The sequence below is a fragment of the Indicator indicator genome, chromosome 8 (assembly GCF_027791375.1).
Source record: "Indicator indicator isolate 239-I01 chromosome 8, UM_Iind_1.1, whole genome shotgun sequence".
Lineage (NCBI taxonomy): Eukaryota > Metazoa > Chordata > Aves > Piciformes > Indicatoridae > Indicator > Indicator indicator.
Genome location: NC_072017.1, coordinates 37,348,322 through 37,362,594, shown reverse-complemented (window position 1 = coordinate 37,362,594; position 14,273 = coordinate 37,348,322). Strand labels below are relative to the sequence as shown.

General features: G+C 40.0%; 1 protein-coding gene across 1 annotated transcript; it reads right to left on the bottom strand.

The window, feature by feature from the left end:
- Nucleotides 1-976: 976 nt before the first annotated feature.
- Nucleotides 977-13,653, bottom strand: RRH (retinal pigment epithelium-derived rhodopsin homolog). The gene is made up of 7 exons (XM_054383243.1): nucleotides 13,548-13,653; nucleotides 8,396-8,586; nucleotides 6,758-6,857; nucleotides 5,495-5,648; nucleotides 4,421-4,589; nucleotides 1,991-2,169; nucleotides 977-1,082 (listed from the first exon to the last, which is right to left on the bottom strand). Exons 1-7 carry the CDS (start codon nucleotides 13,651-13,653, stop codon nucleotides 977-979), a joined length of 1,005 nt encoding a protein of 334 aa, XP_054239218.1.
- Nucleotides 13,654-14,273: the final 620 nt, after the last annotated feature.

The window sequence follows — 14,273 nt, the reverse complement described above, 5'->3', positions numbered from 1 at the left end:
AACAGATCTACAGAGCCATGAGTCTGGCTTAGAAATGATGATGAGTGACCCTAGGTATTTACGCAGGTTTGTGTGACTCCCAAGTGTCAAGCTTTAGGGTGCATTTTGTCTCATTTTCAGGATTTGCTGTGCAGTCACAAACACTAGAAATGTACTACTGCTAATAAAAAAAAAAAAAAAAAAAAAAAAGCTGTCTTTCCTCCAAATTCCTTTGGTTTTGTGAGCAAAAACTTTTTAAATACCCTGAAACTCCTTCAAAATCCTAAAAGCTGATAACAGGTTCTATCGGGTTCGGCTAGATATCTTGATAACATGTTCACAGGAACAAAACTCTGCAAAGCATATTAACCTGGGCACTTGGTATAGAAATATATTCACACAGGGGTAATTCAGAATATTTCAAGTCTGGAAAAGTTTCAAGGGAAGGTAAGGGAAAGTAATTCATGAAAGGAATTACAGGTGTAAAATCTATGTTACCAAACCTAAGCACTTCCTGTTTCAGTTTTTTCCTGTCCCTGTATCACCTTGTCAAGTCCTGTGAGAGTGACAGTGATCACTCTACTCACCTTTTTCATTTGAGACAGATAAACTGGACCAATAAATCTCACTTTCAAAAATAAAGTCTTAGTGGATTCTGTCTTTTTGTCTTCTTAACCTATCTAAAAAGATTATTGTGATTAAGAAAAACCAGCTGGCTGGGGCAGATTGTTATTCCAAAAGATTCATGATCAGGTACTGGAACAGGCTTCCCAGAGAGGTGGTGGAGTCACCATCCCTGGAGGTGTTCAAAAACACATGGACATGGCACTTTGGGACATGGATTAATGGGCACTGTGATGTTAGGTCAATGGCTGGACTGAATGTACTTTTCCAACCAAAACAATTCTATGATTCTGTGATCTTCCAGAAGACTAATGTATTTTAACACAGATTTCACTCCTTTCTAGGTAACTTATGCAGGCAAATGACATGAGTTCTAGGATGTCAATGCACTTTGAGACACACTCATGGGCAAGGCATTGTTTATAGTTATCTCTTGTCTTGTCTGACATCGCACCATGGCCAGGATTGCCCTCCGAAACCTGCAAGGGACAAGAAAGGGATAGCAGAAAGATTGTGAGCTGGAGATCCAAATCAAAAGGAAAACTGACTAAGCAGACCTTAAGTATCACAACAGTTTTCCATCTTAGTAAAACTTACTTAATGAAAAATAGAGCATTTGGAATTCAAAAAGACCTGAGTCTTTTTCACTTTCATGTACAGCAATAACTCAGTTAAGTTCAGTGCTTATCTACAAGAGGGGTCACAGCAGCTTTTGGTTATCCCAGGACATGGTATAGCCATGACAAAGAGGAACTTACAGAATGGGAAAAAAACCAGACAGTTTTCCATTGCCTCAGCAGGATCAGATAAGTTCACCTAGAGAGAGATCACAGACTCTGCTTCTAAGTTGGTAGTACCAAAAGGAACTATGCTTCTGCCAAAATCAGATCTCAGTCAGAGGCACTGGCTTGGCTAAAGCATTTGATATGTTTGCTCAAAACAGAGGAATAGGCTTCATTTAGTTTTTCAGTCAGTCAGTTCATCTTAATGAGTCAGGACGTGACACATCCCAAATCCAGCAAGGAAATCTTCAGAAGTTACAGGTCACTAATCTGCCACACATTTTGGCCATAGTTACTAAAACCAATCTACTGCTGATGCAGCCCGAAACCTGTTATGAGTCCCTCTGAGAAACCTAAAGTGTCTTACAAAACTGCCTTACTGTCTTTCAGACCTGTCTTATGAAAGCTTCATGAATGTGTTCTGATTGTGACCAAAACAATTTCTTTTAGACTTTGCTGTCCAAAAGATCATCTTTGTTTAATCAGCTGTGGCTTACTCGATGATCTCTTCACTATTGAGCTTACATTTTTTAAAACTGATCTTCCTATAGTTAATGATATGCTCAAATCATGAAGTAGACTGGTACCAAATTAGGAACACTTACTTTTTGTTTGCAACAACATAAATGCAGGGATTATAGAAAGTGGAAGATTTTGCAAACAGAGGAGCTATGATGGCCATTGCAGGAGAAATTTTCTTTGGGTCTCCAAAGGATGACCATAAACACACAATAGAATATGGAGACCATGCCACCAAAAACATTAAAATCATCACAACAGACATCTGTAAAACAAAGGGAACAGACACATAAGTAGTATTACCTGAAGCTGCAGACCCCAGAACCTATCCTCCAAATCACATGTGTGAAAATAGAGCTATCTAGACCCAAATAACAACATGTAACCAAGCACATCTGACGAATTTTGGCAGGTTATAATGAAATGTTACTTTGGGGATTTAATAGCACATCTACACTTCCATATATTTTTGGGCATGGTGTTATCCATTATATACAGTCTTCCTTCACAGCTGGCACTACTCATTATGTTGAATCTGTCCATCAGAAGTTTAAACAGTCAGAGAGGGCTTCAGACATGAATTATGACCACCACAACAGGTAGCCTTGGGATGCTATTACAAACAATAAATACAGAGAGAAAAAATTAAGCCAAATGTTGAATAACGCTTCTAATAAAAATGTTTCATAAGACTTTACTACAGGACACAGAAATAAAAGTAAATGTTGTAGGACACAAGGGCTCAGTCCATATATTTAAAGAACTCAGTGGTTTAATGAAGCCTGATGGCCATGTTCAAGCCTCATACTGAGGCAATACTTGAGCAGTCATATCTTCTCTGCCTGCCTGTCAGGGAGAACAACCCGGACATGTTTGGGCTCATACCCCAGAACACATCACATGACAGCTAGAACTGAACAGTGGCAAATTAGATGTAGTGGGAGGGTAGGAGAGAAAGCAACCAGGACACATTTTCTGGCTGTTGTCAGAGACGTGAATGGGAAATAGAAATTGGAATGGAAATCTCAAATTAATCAAGAAGACAAACCTTTAGGAAACAAAATGAAACTGCAGGGCTCTTTGTATGAGCAAGATTCCTTAGCATTGTTTACCTATCCCCCTATTCAGGTTTTTTTGGCAACAAACAACATGAGAAACAAGAAGTAAATGTCTGCTTTGTGAGAGCTGTTCTACAGCCTGAACAATACACAAGCAGTACCTTTCTCCAGAGAAGATTCTTACTCAGATATAAAAGGCAATTCCTACTGATGATAACATAAAGAACCCTTTCAATTAGGAGTTTTGTGTGTAGTAAGCTTAGAAGATACTAATGTTTAGAAAAGCAAGCAGTCCAGTTCTAAAGAAGGCTACTGCTTAACTCCAAAACTTCAATCTTTTGTTGTTTTTTTTTTCTTTTTTAAAAAATGAAACTTTATGTTGTCAACTGTAAAATGGGGGGGGGGGGGGACGGAATTCTTCACAAATTCTCTTTTCTTCAAAAATATGAAGACAATTTTATATATATATATATGTATATATAAATGTATATAAAATTTATAACTGAATCCTTATCTTCAAGCATTCTGAAAGCTCTTCAGAAGAACAAAATGTTTAAATTATTTTTAGTTTAAAAAACCTTTTTTTTTAGATTTTAACAAGAAACTCTTCCAAGGAATATTAAATTTACATTGATAAGCAATTCAAAAAACAAGTAGATGATCTCCTGTCCAATTCTTTCTCATACTTTCATGATGCCCAGCCATAAATCATATCTTTACACAAAATCAAAGGAGCTAGAGAACATCAAGCTTTCTCAAGGACTTTTACACACTACAAGAAAGAGGTTGCCCAGGGATGTGGTTGAGGCCCTGTCCCTGGAGACATTCAAGATTAGATTTGATGTAGCCCTGGGCAGCCTAATCTAGTTGGAGGTGTCCCTGCTCACTGGAGGTAGGTTGGACAAGATGACCTTTGAGGGTCCCTTCCAACCCAGTGCAATCTGTGAATCTCTGAATCTACCTTCCAGGCAGGATCTCATTTTATGCCATAACTCACAGCTGATGCTGTTTAAATAAGAAAGAGGTAAGATCAACAGACTGAAAAGCTTGGGTACTTGGAAACATGCTGTTAGTTCAAGGCCATGAGTTTAAATCCTGTTGGCCAGCCCACTGCAGACCAGATACCCCTGTGAACTTAGTAGAAGGTCCAAAGACTCTGTGGACACAAAGTCCTCCTAGGACACCTCTGAAATACCTATGTGATGACAGAGGGCAGAGGCAAGGAAAATTCACATTGCTCCCAACCTCATCTGGAAAGAATATTAGGCCAAAAGTAAAGAATCTGGTGGTGTAAGTCAAGCCAAAACTTTTCAGCAAGAATAAATTTCACTTACTAGTTCGTATTATAAGGAGGAAGAGGAGGAAATATAGGAAACAAAAGTACTCTGTTCCTTTGCCCCCAGGACTTCAACATGAAAGAACATGCTTAAAACAAAAAAATGCCTTCATTTACCATACCTTTGTCACATCTACTTGGTCAGACCAATCTATGTTGATGCTCTCCAGGCAGTTACTGCTGGCATATTGTTTCATTGTCCGGGAAACATTGTAATAACAGTAAAACATGACTGTTAAAGGTACAACAAAATTAACAGCAATTACACTCATTGTGTAGGAAACAAAGGACCTGATAAGACAGAAAAACAAAACACAGTAACTTACAAATAGCCATCCAGGGAAAGTTACTAAATCATTTGAGGTTTGATTATGACAGTTTTAAACAATCTTTTAAAGAATTAAGGACATTTTCTTGAGTTTTAATTGTCTCATCAGCGATGTGTCAGTGTGAGCTGAAATTCCCCCCACACCAACAACAACCAGGCTAGCCCAGTCTGGAAGCGAATGAAATCTGTATTTACAAGCAAAATCTACAATCTATGATAAAATGCAATGAATGTGTACAAATATACGAGATTCACAACATTTACAAATATATACAATCAACAGAAAAGCACAACCAAGCTCCCTTCACTTCCCCCCAAAGGGTACCTTTCCCAAGGGGGCCTCTCTCCCAGGGCCCCCTGGAAGAAAGCAGAGTTAGGTAAAAGCAAAGAGGATTGTTAACTTAGCTCGCCAAGGTCAGTGTGTTATCTTCAGCCAGAAGAGAAGAAAAAGCAGTCAGGCAGCCCAGCAAGTTGCCCTGACTGTGACTATTTTGTTTTGAGTAGTTCTTAAACATTTCTATCTATCCAATGGAAGTGTTTAGAACAATCATTATTTTGCTTTCTTACACCCAATAGTGACTTATTTACACTCTTTTGCTTTCTTTGCTTGAACTTTGAGAAGAAAAATTAAAAAGACAGTTTCAAACCATCACAAGCAACTACAAGTCTTGCAGTTTTCAAGCAGGGCTCAACCTATTTTTTTTTTCTTTTTTTCTTTTTAGACTTGTTCCACATTATTTCCATTGTTTTATCAACCATGCTTCATACTTCAAAAAGAACAAGTTATGCTTAAGTAGCAGTGCATAAAATACTTTTAGCCTTCAAGGAGAGAGCAGAATTTAAAAGAAAGGGTGAAGGAGAATCTTACACATCATTTTTCCTCCAATTTACTGTGCAGGTTGCTCCAGTTGGATCGGGAGCGTAGCTAGCCCAGCCTACAGTAGGCATGGAAGCCCAAAAGACTGCATTTATCCAAGCGGCAAGGATCAGAGCAGTATAGCTACGGGTAGTCATTCTTCTTCCTGTGGCCAAGCACAGACAATCACAAACCATTGTCATCTTTGGCTTTTTTCCCAGTGTTCAACTTGTCATCTTTTATTTCTTTCAAGTGTTGAACAAGTGGCAAGCACCTACCAGGGTAATGATCCTTTCAAAGGCTTGTCCCCCGCCCCTGCCCCACCTTCACTGCAGCATAGCTGTTTCATACTGCTAAAAGACATCCGGAGCTATTCAGCCTTTAACACCACTTAAAAGCCATCACCCGTTCCAACTTTGAGAAGGCTCCAGGGAGATCTCACAGCAGCCTTCCAGTACCTGAAGGGGCCTACAGGAGAGCTGGAGAAGTACTTTTTATAAGGGCATGTCGCAGTAGGACAAGGGGCAATGGCTTTAAACTAGAGCAGGATAGATTTAGATTAGACATTAGAAAGAAGATTGTTACTATGAGTGTGGTGAGACACTCGAATGGGTTTCCCAGAGGAGTTGTGGATCCCTCATCACTGGAATTGTTTAAGACCAGGCTGGATGAGCCTTTGAGCAACCTGGTTTAGCGGGAGGTGGGAGGGCTTAGAACTAGATGTTTTTTAAAGACTCCTTACAACTCAAGCCTTTCTATCATTCTATGATAAAGGCAATACCTAATGTTAACCCCGTTAAAAGCTTATTGTACAACAGTGCCTTCAAGGCCAGCTTTGCCCAATTTCAGGAGTGGGATTTGCTATTACATTACAGCTGTGACAGAGAGGAGAGAAAAACATCTGGTACAGTGTTAACACTCAAGACACAGTCTCTAGACAGAAGTCAAAACCTCCCACAGCTAGAGGCTTTTCATGTGCTTCTGTATATGGATGTGGCCCTCTAAAAGCTGAAAACAGCCACGAAAATACAACTTGCAAAGAGAAAAAACAGCCTAATTGTGACATTTTCATTTTCACAAGCAGTACCATTCATGCCAGGTGGATAACTTATCTAGTTGGCATGGAAGCACTTATGAAGTACTTCAGGATCATGCCCTAAATTCATATCATGCCCAGCACTGTAATTCTAGAGTCATTCATGAGGAAACAATACCATTAGACTCTTATTTCGTAGAAGCCCAACACTGAACAATATTTAACCATAGATACCATACCTATATCAGGCCTGCAGATTGTCAGGTAACGGTCAATGGCAACCACAGTGAGCAAACCAATACTGGCCATCCCAAAAAAGATATTTAAGGCAGCATAGATCTGAAATTCAAACAAACAAACAAGCAAAACCCTTTCTGAGAAATCTTTCAAAGTTTTAAGCACAAGTTAGTGGACTCAATCAAAGGCACTATGGCACATCAGCCAAAGTTCTCTTCCATAAGCAAGGTATGGAAGGAATTAATTCAGTCCCAGCAGTTTGGAGCTGGCTCATTTTAAAATGAAACATTTCAAAAGCAACCTGCTTGTGTGCACATCAGAAATTCTAAAGAGATTAGGTTGAAAAGCAAACAAACATCCTAACTCAGCAAGTAAATGTTGAGATTCAGAGATTAAGATTTTGGGGTTAAGGTGGTTCAATTCATGTTCTTGATGTAAATTAAAGAAACCTGAAAAGCCTTTGATTCATTCAAAAAGTTAAGGGTTTAGCAAATGTAAGATCCCAAATTGCCACTCTTTCCTCTGTTGTATAACTACATTTATTCCAGAGATAAGGCCCCTTCATTTTCCCCACCAGCTCCCATTTTCACATGTCAGATCTACTGCACAGAGTAACACATGCTGCAATCCCAGCTGCAATCCCAACATGCTCCAAATGTATCTGACCAGGAAGGACAAATGACTGGGAGGGCTGAATTACCACTGGCACTCTGGAAACACAGAGCTCTGTACCAGACCATATGTCAGCAGTGGCTATAATAGAACCATACAGTATTTAGCCATCTCAGTTCACAAGGGTTCATTAATTTAGGTTGATGTGAACTGTGCTTCAGGAGATCTTAAATCCCAAAGCATTGGTGGTAATGTTTCACATCTTCAACCCAATACAAGCCAGTCTAGATCAAAAGATGCTAAAAGTGAGGCCTTCCTGTCAAATAGTGACTGAATTTTGAGCTTGAAATAATTGTGTACTCAGGAAAGTGATGTCAGATTTTCCAAGCAATAAAGGTCCAAAATGTGTGGCTTATACTTTCCTTAAGTCACATTTTTAAGCCCAACAGTCTTACTAACAAGCAGACTTAAATCACAGTACACACCAAGCAAAAGAATCATCTTTCAGCTACAGAAGTTCAATTTTTCAGTCAGTCTGTTATTAAAAGTAGACAGTCAATAAACCCAGCTTAAATCTTTAAATGGAGATCATTAGCTTTGCAGGCCTTTATTTTGGATATCCTAATAGTCCCATCCAAAAGAATCTAGGCTCATTAAGGTCAGTGAAGCTTATTATCAAAACAGTAGCCACATCCAAAGTATTTTAGCTGTCAAATAAGTCATCGAATATGCACATGCTACTATAACCTCCTTCATTTGAGGATTTCATTTCCTAAGCATTCTTAGAGATATTTTTAAATCTCTCATTGATAAATAAGGTTGCACTTTAATGTTTTTAGAGGAGAAGTTTGGAATTGAGCTTGTACAAAACCCTGTATCCAGAAATGGCTGACATCACAAAACATCAGCTTCAGGCATAGACAAAAATTGTGTATCTCTATCTTATTTCTTAAAAGAATTCATACCAGGCAGGGCTACTACTCGTTTCTCAGTTTGCTTTTAAGTGCTCAAAACTTTCTCTGCCATACCTGGCATCCAGTATATCCAAATTTCCAGCTTCCATGCAGGTCCGAGGCAGCTGACATGGGGTAGCCAATGCCACTAACACCAATGTCAGTAAAAGCCAAGTTGATGATAATTGCATTGGTTGCTGTCCGAAGCTCTTTGTACTTAACAAAGATGCCTAACACAACAATGTTACTGAAAATGCTGATCACTCCTGCAAAAACAGAAAAAGGGAAGCTTTACAGAGGATATACACCAGCCAGAAATACACCCACAGAAGAAAATGCAGCCTGTTGCAATATCTAAGTTCTAAACAAGTTTTATTTTCAATCAAGCATAATTTTGCGCTGAGGACAGGCACTTGAAAGGCAGAAAAAAAGCTTTTCAATTAGATTTCAGCTTTTACTTGAGTTCAGAAAGGCCCAAAATGTGAAGTATTTTGCCAAACCTGGGACTTCTGATGCAATAACAAGCATAGCAGAAATTCAAAACCATCTAGGATCACGATTCAAAATCTGAAACCACCAAGTACAGTGCTGTCTTCCATGGGAAAAACAAACAAACAAAATAAACCAAAACCAAACACACACACAATAAAAAAGCCCCAAGAAACTAGCAAAGAAAAAAAAAAAGGCAGTGATTATGATGCATCTGATTTATCAGAAGGTCCATGACATCAGCTGAGATCTTCTGTTCACACTGTGCATTCGGACAACAATCTTGGACAAAAGATAAAGAAGCTTTGACTTTGCTATCACTATCCCAGCCAGACTAAACTTCCCTCTCTGCTCATGAGGCCCTAGTTCTTTGCAAGCATTAGAGCTGGGTGGGTTGCATCAGCAAGACTTTTCCAGTCCTGGTGATCTACATTGAAACCTCCAGCTCTTCCTTTTCTACTGCTATTCCTCTTTCTTAGCCAAATCTTACTGGATGGCTCTTGGAGTGAGTTTCCATGGCACTCCCACAAAAGAGGGTTGCTTTTTTGTTGTGGTTGTATTTTCTTCAGACTCTAACCTGTTGCAGAGATACCCAGAACAAACTCCCACTCTCTAAACTTAACCCACTATTAATACAAGCTATTAATAAACAGCTAATAAAGCTGAAAATTTCCCCCTTGCATCTCAGCAGAGAAAGATTCAATAAAGTGGAGAATTCCAACACATTCAAGCAAACACAGCAATTAGAAAATAACTTGTAAATAATAGTAGGAATTTACAATTTGTTCATAGATTACCCTAGTCTGGCACAGCCTTAAAATTTAGTTAAAAATCCATAAAATTTAGTTAAAAATACCAAGTGGAATGCTTGGGCCCAACAGCACATTATCCATAGACATGCCCCTCAGAATTTTTTTTTTTTTAATTTAAAAAGTATCAACTATGCATGAATCAAAATACTTTCATCATCACAGATTTGAGGCATAGTTCTGTTTTCCAAAAGCAGATCTATCTTCTTTCACAGCCACTGCCCATCCTGCTCTGGTACCTAGCAATCCATCACTGATGGGATTTCTCCTCCTCTACTGGCTTCAGCAAAAGCCTGACACACCCAGCTTAGCCTTTGCTGACATGCCTCTGTGGAAAGGGCAAGGAGGTTTTTCAGTCTTATACAATGTTGTTCCATCTCTGTCACTGGCAATGCTGCAGCACAGAGTTAAAAATCTTTAGCATCAGTTTATAGTCAGACTAAACATGCCACCATACAAATAACCTCAAATAAGCAGGGTTAGAAACCCTGCAGGCAAGACTCTGGGCACTTCGGTTCCACAGTTGAATTTTGAAGGCTACAACTGATGTCAGTATGGCAGTCCCTTCAAACTGTGAGAAGTCCTGTGGACCCTGTCACTGGCAGTCCAAAGGAACATGATCCACAGCTTTAGAAATACCAGCACACACCCCAGTGCATCAAACTAAGGCAGACATTTCTAGGCTCACATCAGAAGTACCACCTGAACCACCACACTCAGCAAGAGCTATGGTAATGCCACGACAGATATGAAAAGGGGCAGAAGGAAAGGCAGTGCAATCGTAATTACAGACATATATAACAAAGATGACATTTTGAGAAACAGGCACTAATTCTTCAGCTTTTAAATGATACTTCTCCGTTCCAGTTATGTAAATTAGTAGCCAGAGAGTGGTGCTGAATGGAGATAAATCCAGCTGATGGACAGTCACAAGTGGTGGTCCCCAGGGCTCGGTCCTGGTGCCTGTTCTCTTTACTATCTTCATCAATGATTTGGACAAGGGGATTGAGGCACCCTCAGTATGTTTGCAGACGACACTAAGCTGGGAGGAGTGTTGATCTGTTTGAGGGTAGGAAGGCTCTGCAGAGGCACCTGGACAAGCTGGATCCATTGATCCAGCTCAGGTCAGTTGTATGAGATTCAACCAGGCTAAGTGCTGGATCCTGCACTCATGTCACGACAACCCCAGGAACACTCCAGGCTTGGGGCAGAGTGGCTGGAAAGCTTCCCAGCAGAGAAAGACCTGGGGGTGTTGGTGTACAGACAGCTGAAGATGAGTCCTGGGGGGGCACACTGGTGAGGCCACATCATGTGTCCTGGGTTCAGGTTTGGGGCCCTCACTACAGGAAAGGTGCTGGAGCAGAGTTGGTGAAGGGTCTGAGGAACAGGTCTTGCAAGGAGCAGCTGAGGGAACTGGGACTATTTACCTTGGAGAAAAGAAGAGTGAGGGGAGACCTTCTTGCTCTCTACAACTCTGTGAAAGGAGGTTGGAGCCAGGTGGGCACTGGTCTCTCCTCCCTAGTAATAATGGGTAAGAGGACAAGAAATGGCCTCGAGTTGCACCATTGGAGGTTTAAATATTAGGAAAAAATGCTTTATCAAAGAGTTGTCAAGCATTGGAACAGGCCACACAGGAAAGCAGCAGAGTCACCATCCCTGGAGGTATTTTAAAGACATGTAGGTGTGGTACTTAGGGACATGAGTTAGTGGTGGACTTGGCAGTGTTATGTTTGCAGTTGGACTCAAAGATCTTAGAGTTCTTTTCCAACCTAAATGATTCTGCAATTTGCTAGAGGGTAGGGAAGGCAGAGCAAGGCCAAGACTTTGAATAACCTGAAATCATCATCTGGGAGGAGCTCATGAGATCCAAAAAAAAAAAAAAAAGGCATATGGATGATGCCACTTGGTTTGAGAAACATCTTAGGTTTAGACAACTCTTCCCATATTTCCTTATTTAAACCTTCTAGTTTTGTGAAGATGAAGATAAAATCCTCAAGACCTAATAAAGAGCAGATCTTCCAGGGAAGCAATGAAAATTAAAGGCAGACCAAATACAAATCCTAACCTAGTTAAGCAATACACCTGGGTAGCAGCATCAACACAATGAAGGTCACGGAATATAGTTTTCCAGTTAGCATTTTGAAATTACAGCAGAGCATTTCACCATTATAAGCTGAAGGACTTCCAGGAGGCTGTATGGCTTCTTGCAACCTGAGTATCCCTGTTGTCATCACCAAAACGACTACACTGACCACTGGAGAGTGCACTACTTAATAAGTACTTCCTTCTCAGAAAATAAAACAATTATCAGCAAAAGAGAGAAGCACTCAAAAAGTAGCATAAAGTTTAAAAAGCAGCAGAATGATGAACACACTATTTGTACTTTATTCTTACTCTCAGACAGCTGTTTATTAACACAGCTAAAATTTTCCAGATGGGAGATTTGCTGTGACAAGGCACTTGCAAAGCAATCAATCACACTTTCAAAGATGTTGTAGTCCTTACTGTCAAAAATGCTCCTCATTAAGAAAGCAAAATCCAAGCTACAGGTGAAAGCTTCACTGCACTCTCCCAATTATAGTAAGAAAAAAAGAAAAATCCCACAAAGTAACCCAACTTTTTAAATTATTTCTTTTTTTAAACAACAAAGTCCATTTCCATTCAAGATTAAGAAACATCTGGGTTGATCCTGGCTAAAGCCATTGATCACCTAGGATAGCTTTGGCCCCTAACAGCAAATGGTCAAATTATCTGAAGAAAACACCTTGTCACAGACAATGTAATCAAGTTTAATTAATATAATAACAACTATCCCACACATCTGCAGCACCCTATAGATCCAGTTACCTCCAAATAGTGTGGAAGTACTGCAGAATGTATCTAGCCTTCCGATACTTGATCATCATCCATCTCTGCAGCTTCTTAACAAGACTACTGATCTGTGTAGCTGAGTTTTGCATTCAAAAATAGCCTCTGTGCCAGCAATTTGATACTCACCACTTCAAACAGATATGTTAAATAAAATGTGACCATCAGCAACACTATTGTACATAAAGCTAAAGTACATTAATATTTTAAAGTGTTTTAAAGGCTAATTGTAGCATAGAACATGTATAGTGTACAGTCCCTGGATAAAATATTTATAAACAGCTTTAGTTTTTCCATAATAAAGGTATTGAAAGTCTAGTTGCAAACCCAGTAAGTTTCAAGTTGATATTTCATTGCTGTAGCACACAGTGCTTCAAGAAAACATTACTGAAGCTGTTGTGGTTACAATAATGAGAAAGTTTGAGGGGGAGAATAATAATAATTCCATAATGATTCAAGTTTAGCCAAAGGTCAGTGCAGCCACAGGGAACGAACACGATGTCAAGCCTTCCAGCATGCTGCTTCTAACATGTGTCATCAGTGAAAAATACAGCTGCAACTGGAGTCTGCTCTTCTCTGATTAACAACCAGCTCCCTCCCTCTAAGTCACATTCCATCCCTTGCCATTACAGCCCCCAGCAGACACCCGCTCGCATGCTCAGACTACACATATATTACTACGAACATGCGGCCCAGGAGAAATCTCAAGATAGCTTCGAGCACATCACAGAAAAATGCAAGATGTGACAGCTATGCCCTATTTTTATCTCTTTTGCAAGCTGGCAGAAATGAGTTCTCGGTCTCCTCTGTAGCTGCATATCAACAAAATGCATTTTTCAAGACGCAGCACTGCCTTCAAAGCTAAAGCAGAAAACTCAGATGTTTCTGCCCGCTGCAGCCAGCCTGCTGATTGCTGGCTTGTCAGCAAAACTATGAGGAAAAGCCATCAGACCTTTCTGTAAGGCAAAACGAAATAGCCTCGCTGTTACCATACAAACACGAGCATCCGGATCTGCAGTTCCACCTGAAAAAGTTAAGCAGCAACCCACCCATGCCCATACCTGCTGTTATTAAGTAAGCTGCAACTATGTTGTGCTCAGTCTGTGTAAAGGCTGAATGAGCTTCGCTGTCACTTTCTGAGGAATTGGCTGAATCGTTCCAGTGCATTTTGGACAGAAGAGAGCGTCCTCTGTCCTCTGCAATAATTCATCAAGGCGGAGGAACACTACAAAATCCTTGTCAGGCAAGTTCTTTCATTATTCAATAGACTCACTGGACAATTAGAAAAAAAACACTACAAAAAAAAAAAAAAAAAAGGGGGCTAGGGGGAGTTCCCACCACCACCACCGTTGACAGCCTCCAAGCACGATTTAATTGGACTAAGGTACAAAGAAGTTTACACTCCCAATCTGTGCAGGAGATTGTTCATTCAAACAAAGAGCAGCACAGAACCCAGCACATTTTCAACAGTATGCTTAAACTTCATTCTTACTGCTAAAGAGATTAACTGTCACATGCCCCCAAACTTTTCTCTTCAAACTTCTTGTGCAATGGTTCGGAAACCTCAACAAAAGTTGTCTCAGGTCAGCTGGCCATCAGCCTGGCTTGGAATTAATTCCCATCACCACAGCAAATGCACAAAACCACAGCACAACCTAGAGACACAAATGTCAGCTCCTTTAAAAAGGAGGAGAGGCTTACTCTACAGTCCTTAAAGACCTGCTTCTTCAAGATTCTTAGTCTGATACAAACTCTCAGGTTGAAATAGAAACAAGAAGAACATAGCC

Coding starts and splice junctions, on each gene's coding strand:
- RRH (XM_054383243.1), bottom strand. CDS start 13,653: ATGCACTGGAACGATTCAGCCAATTCCTCAGAAAGTGACAGCGAAGCT. Junction 4,590..5,494: donor AATTGGAGGAAAAATGATGT/GTAAGATTCTCC, acceptor CTGTCTTATCAG/GTCCTTTGTTTCCTACACAA. Junction 1,083..1,990: donor TATGTTGTTGCAAACAAAAA/GTAAGTGTTCCT, acceptor TGTCCCTTGCAG/GTTTCGGAGGGCAATCCTGG.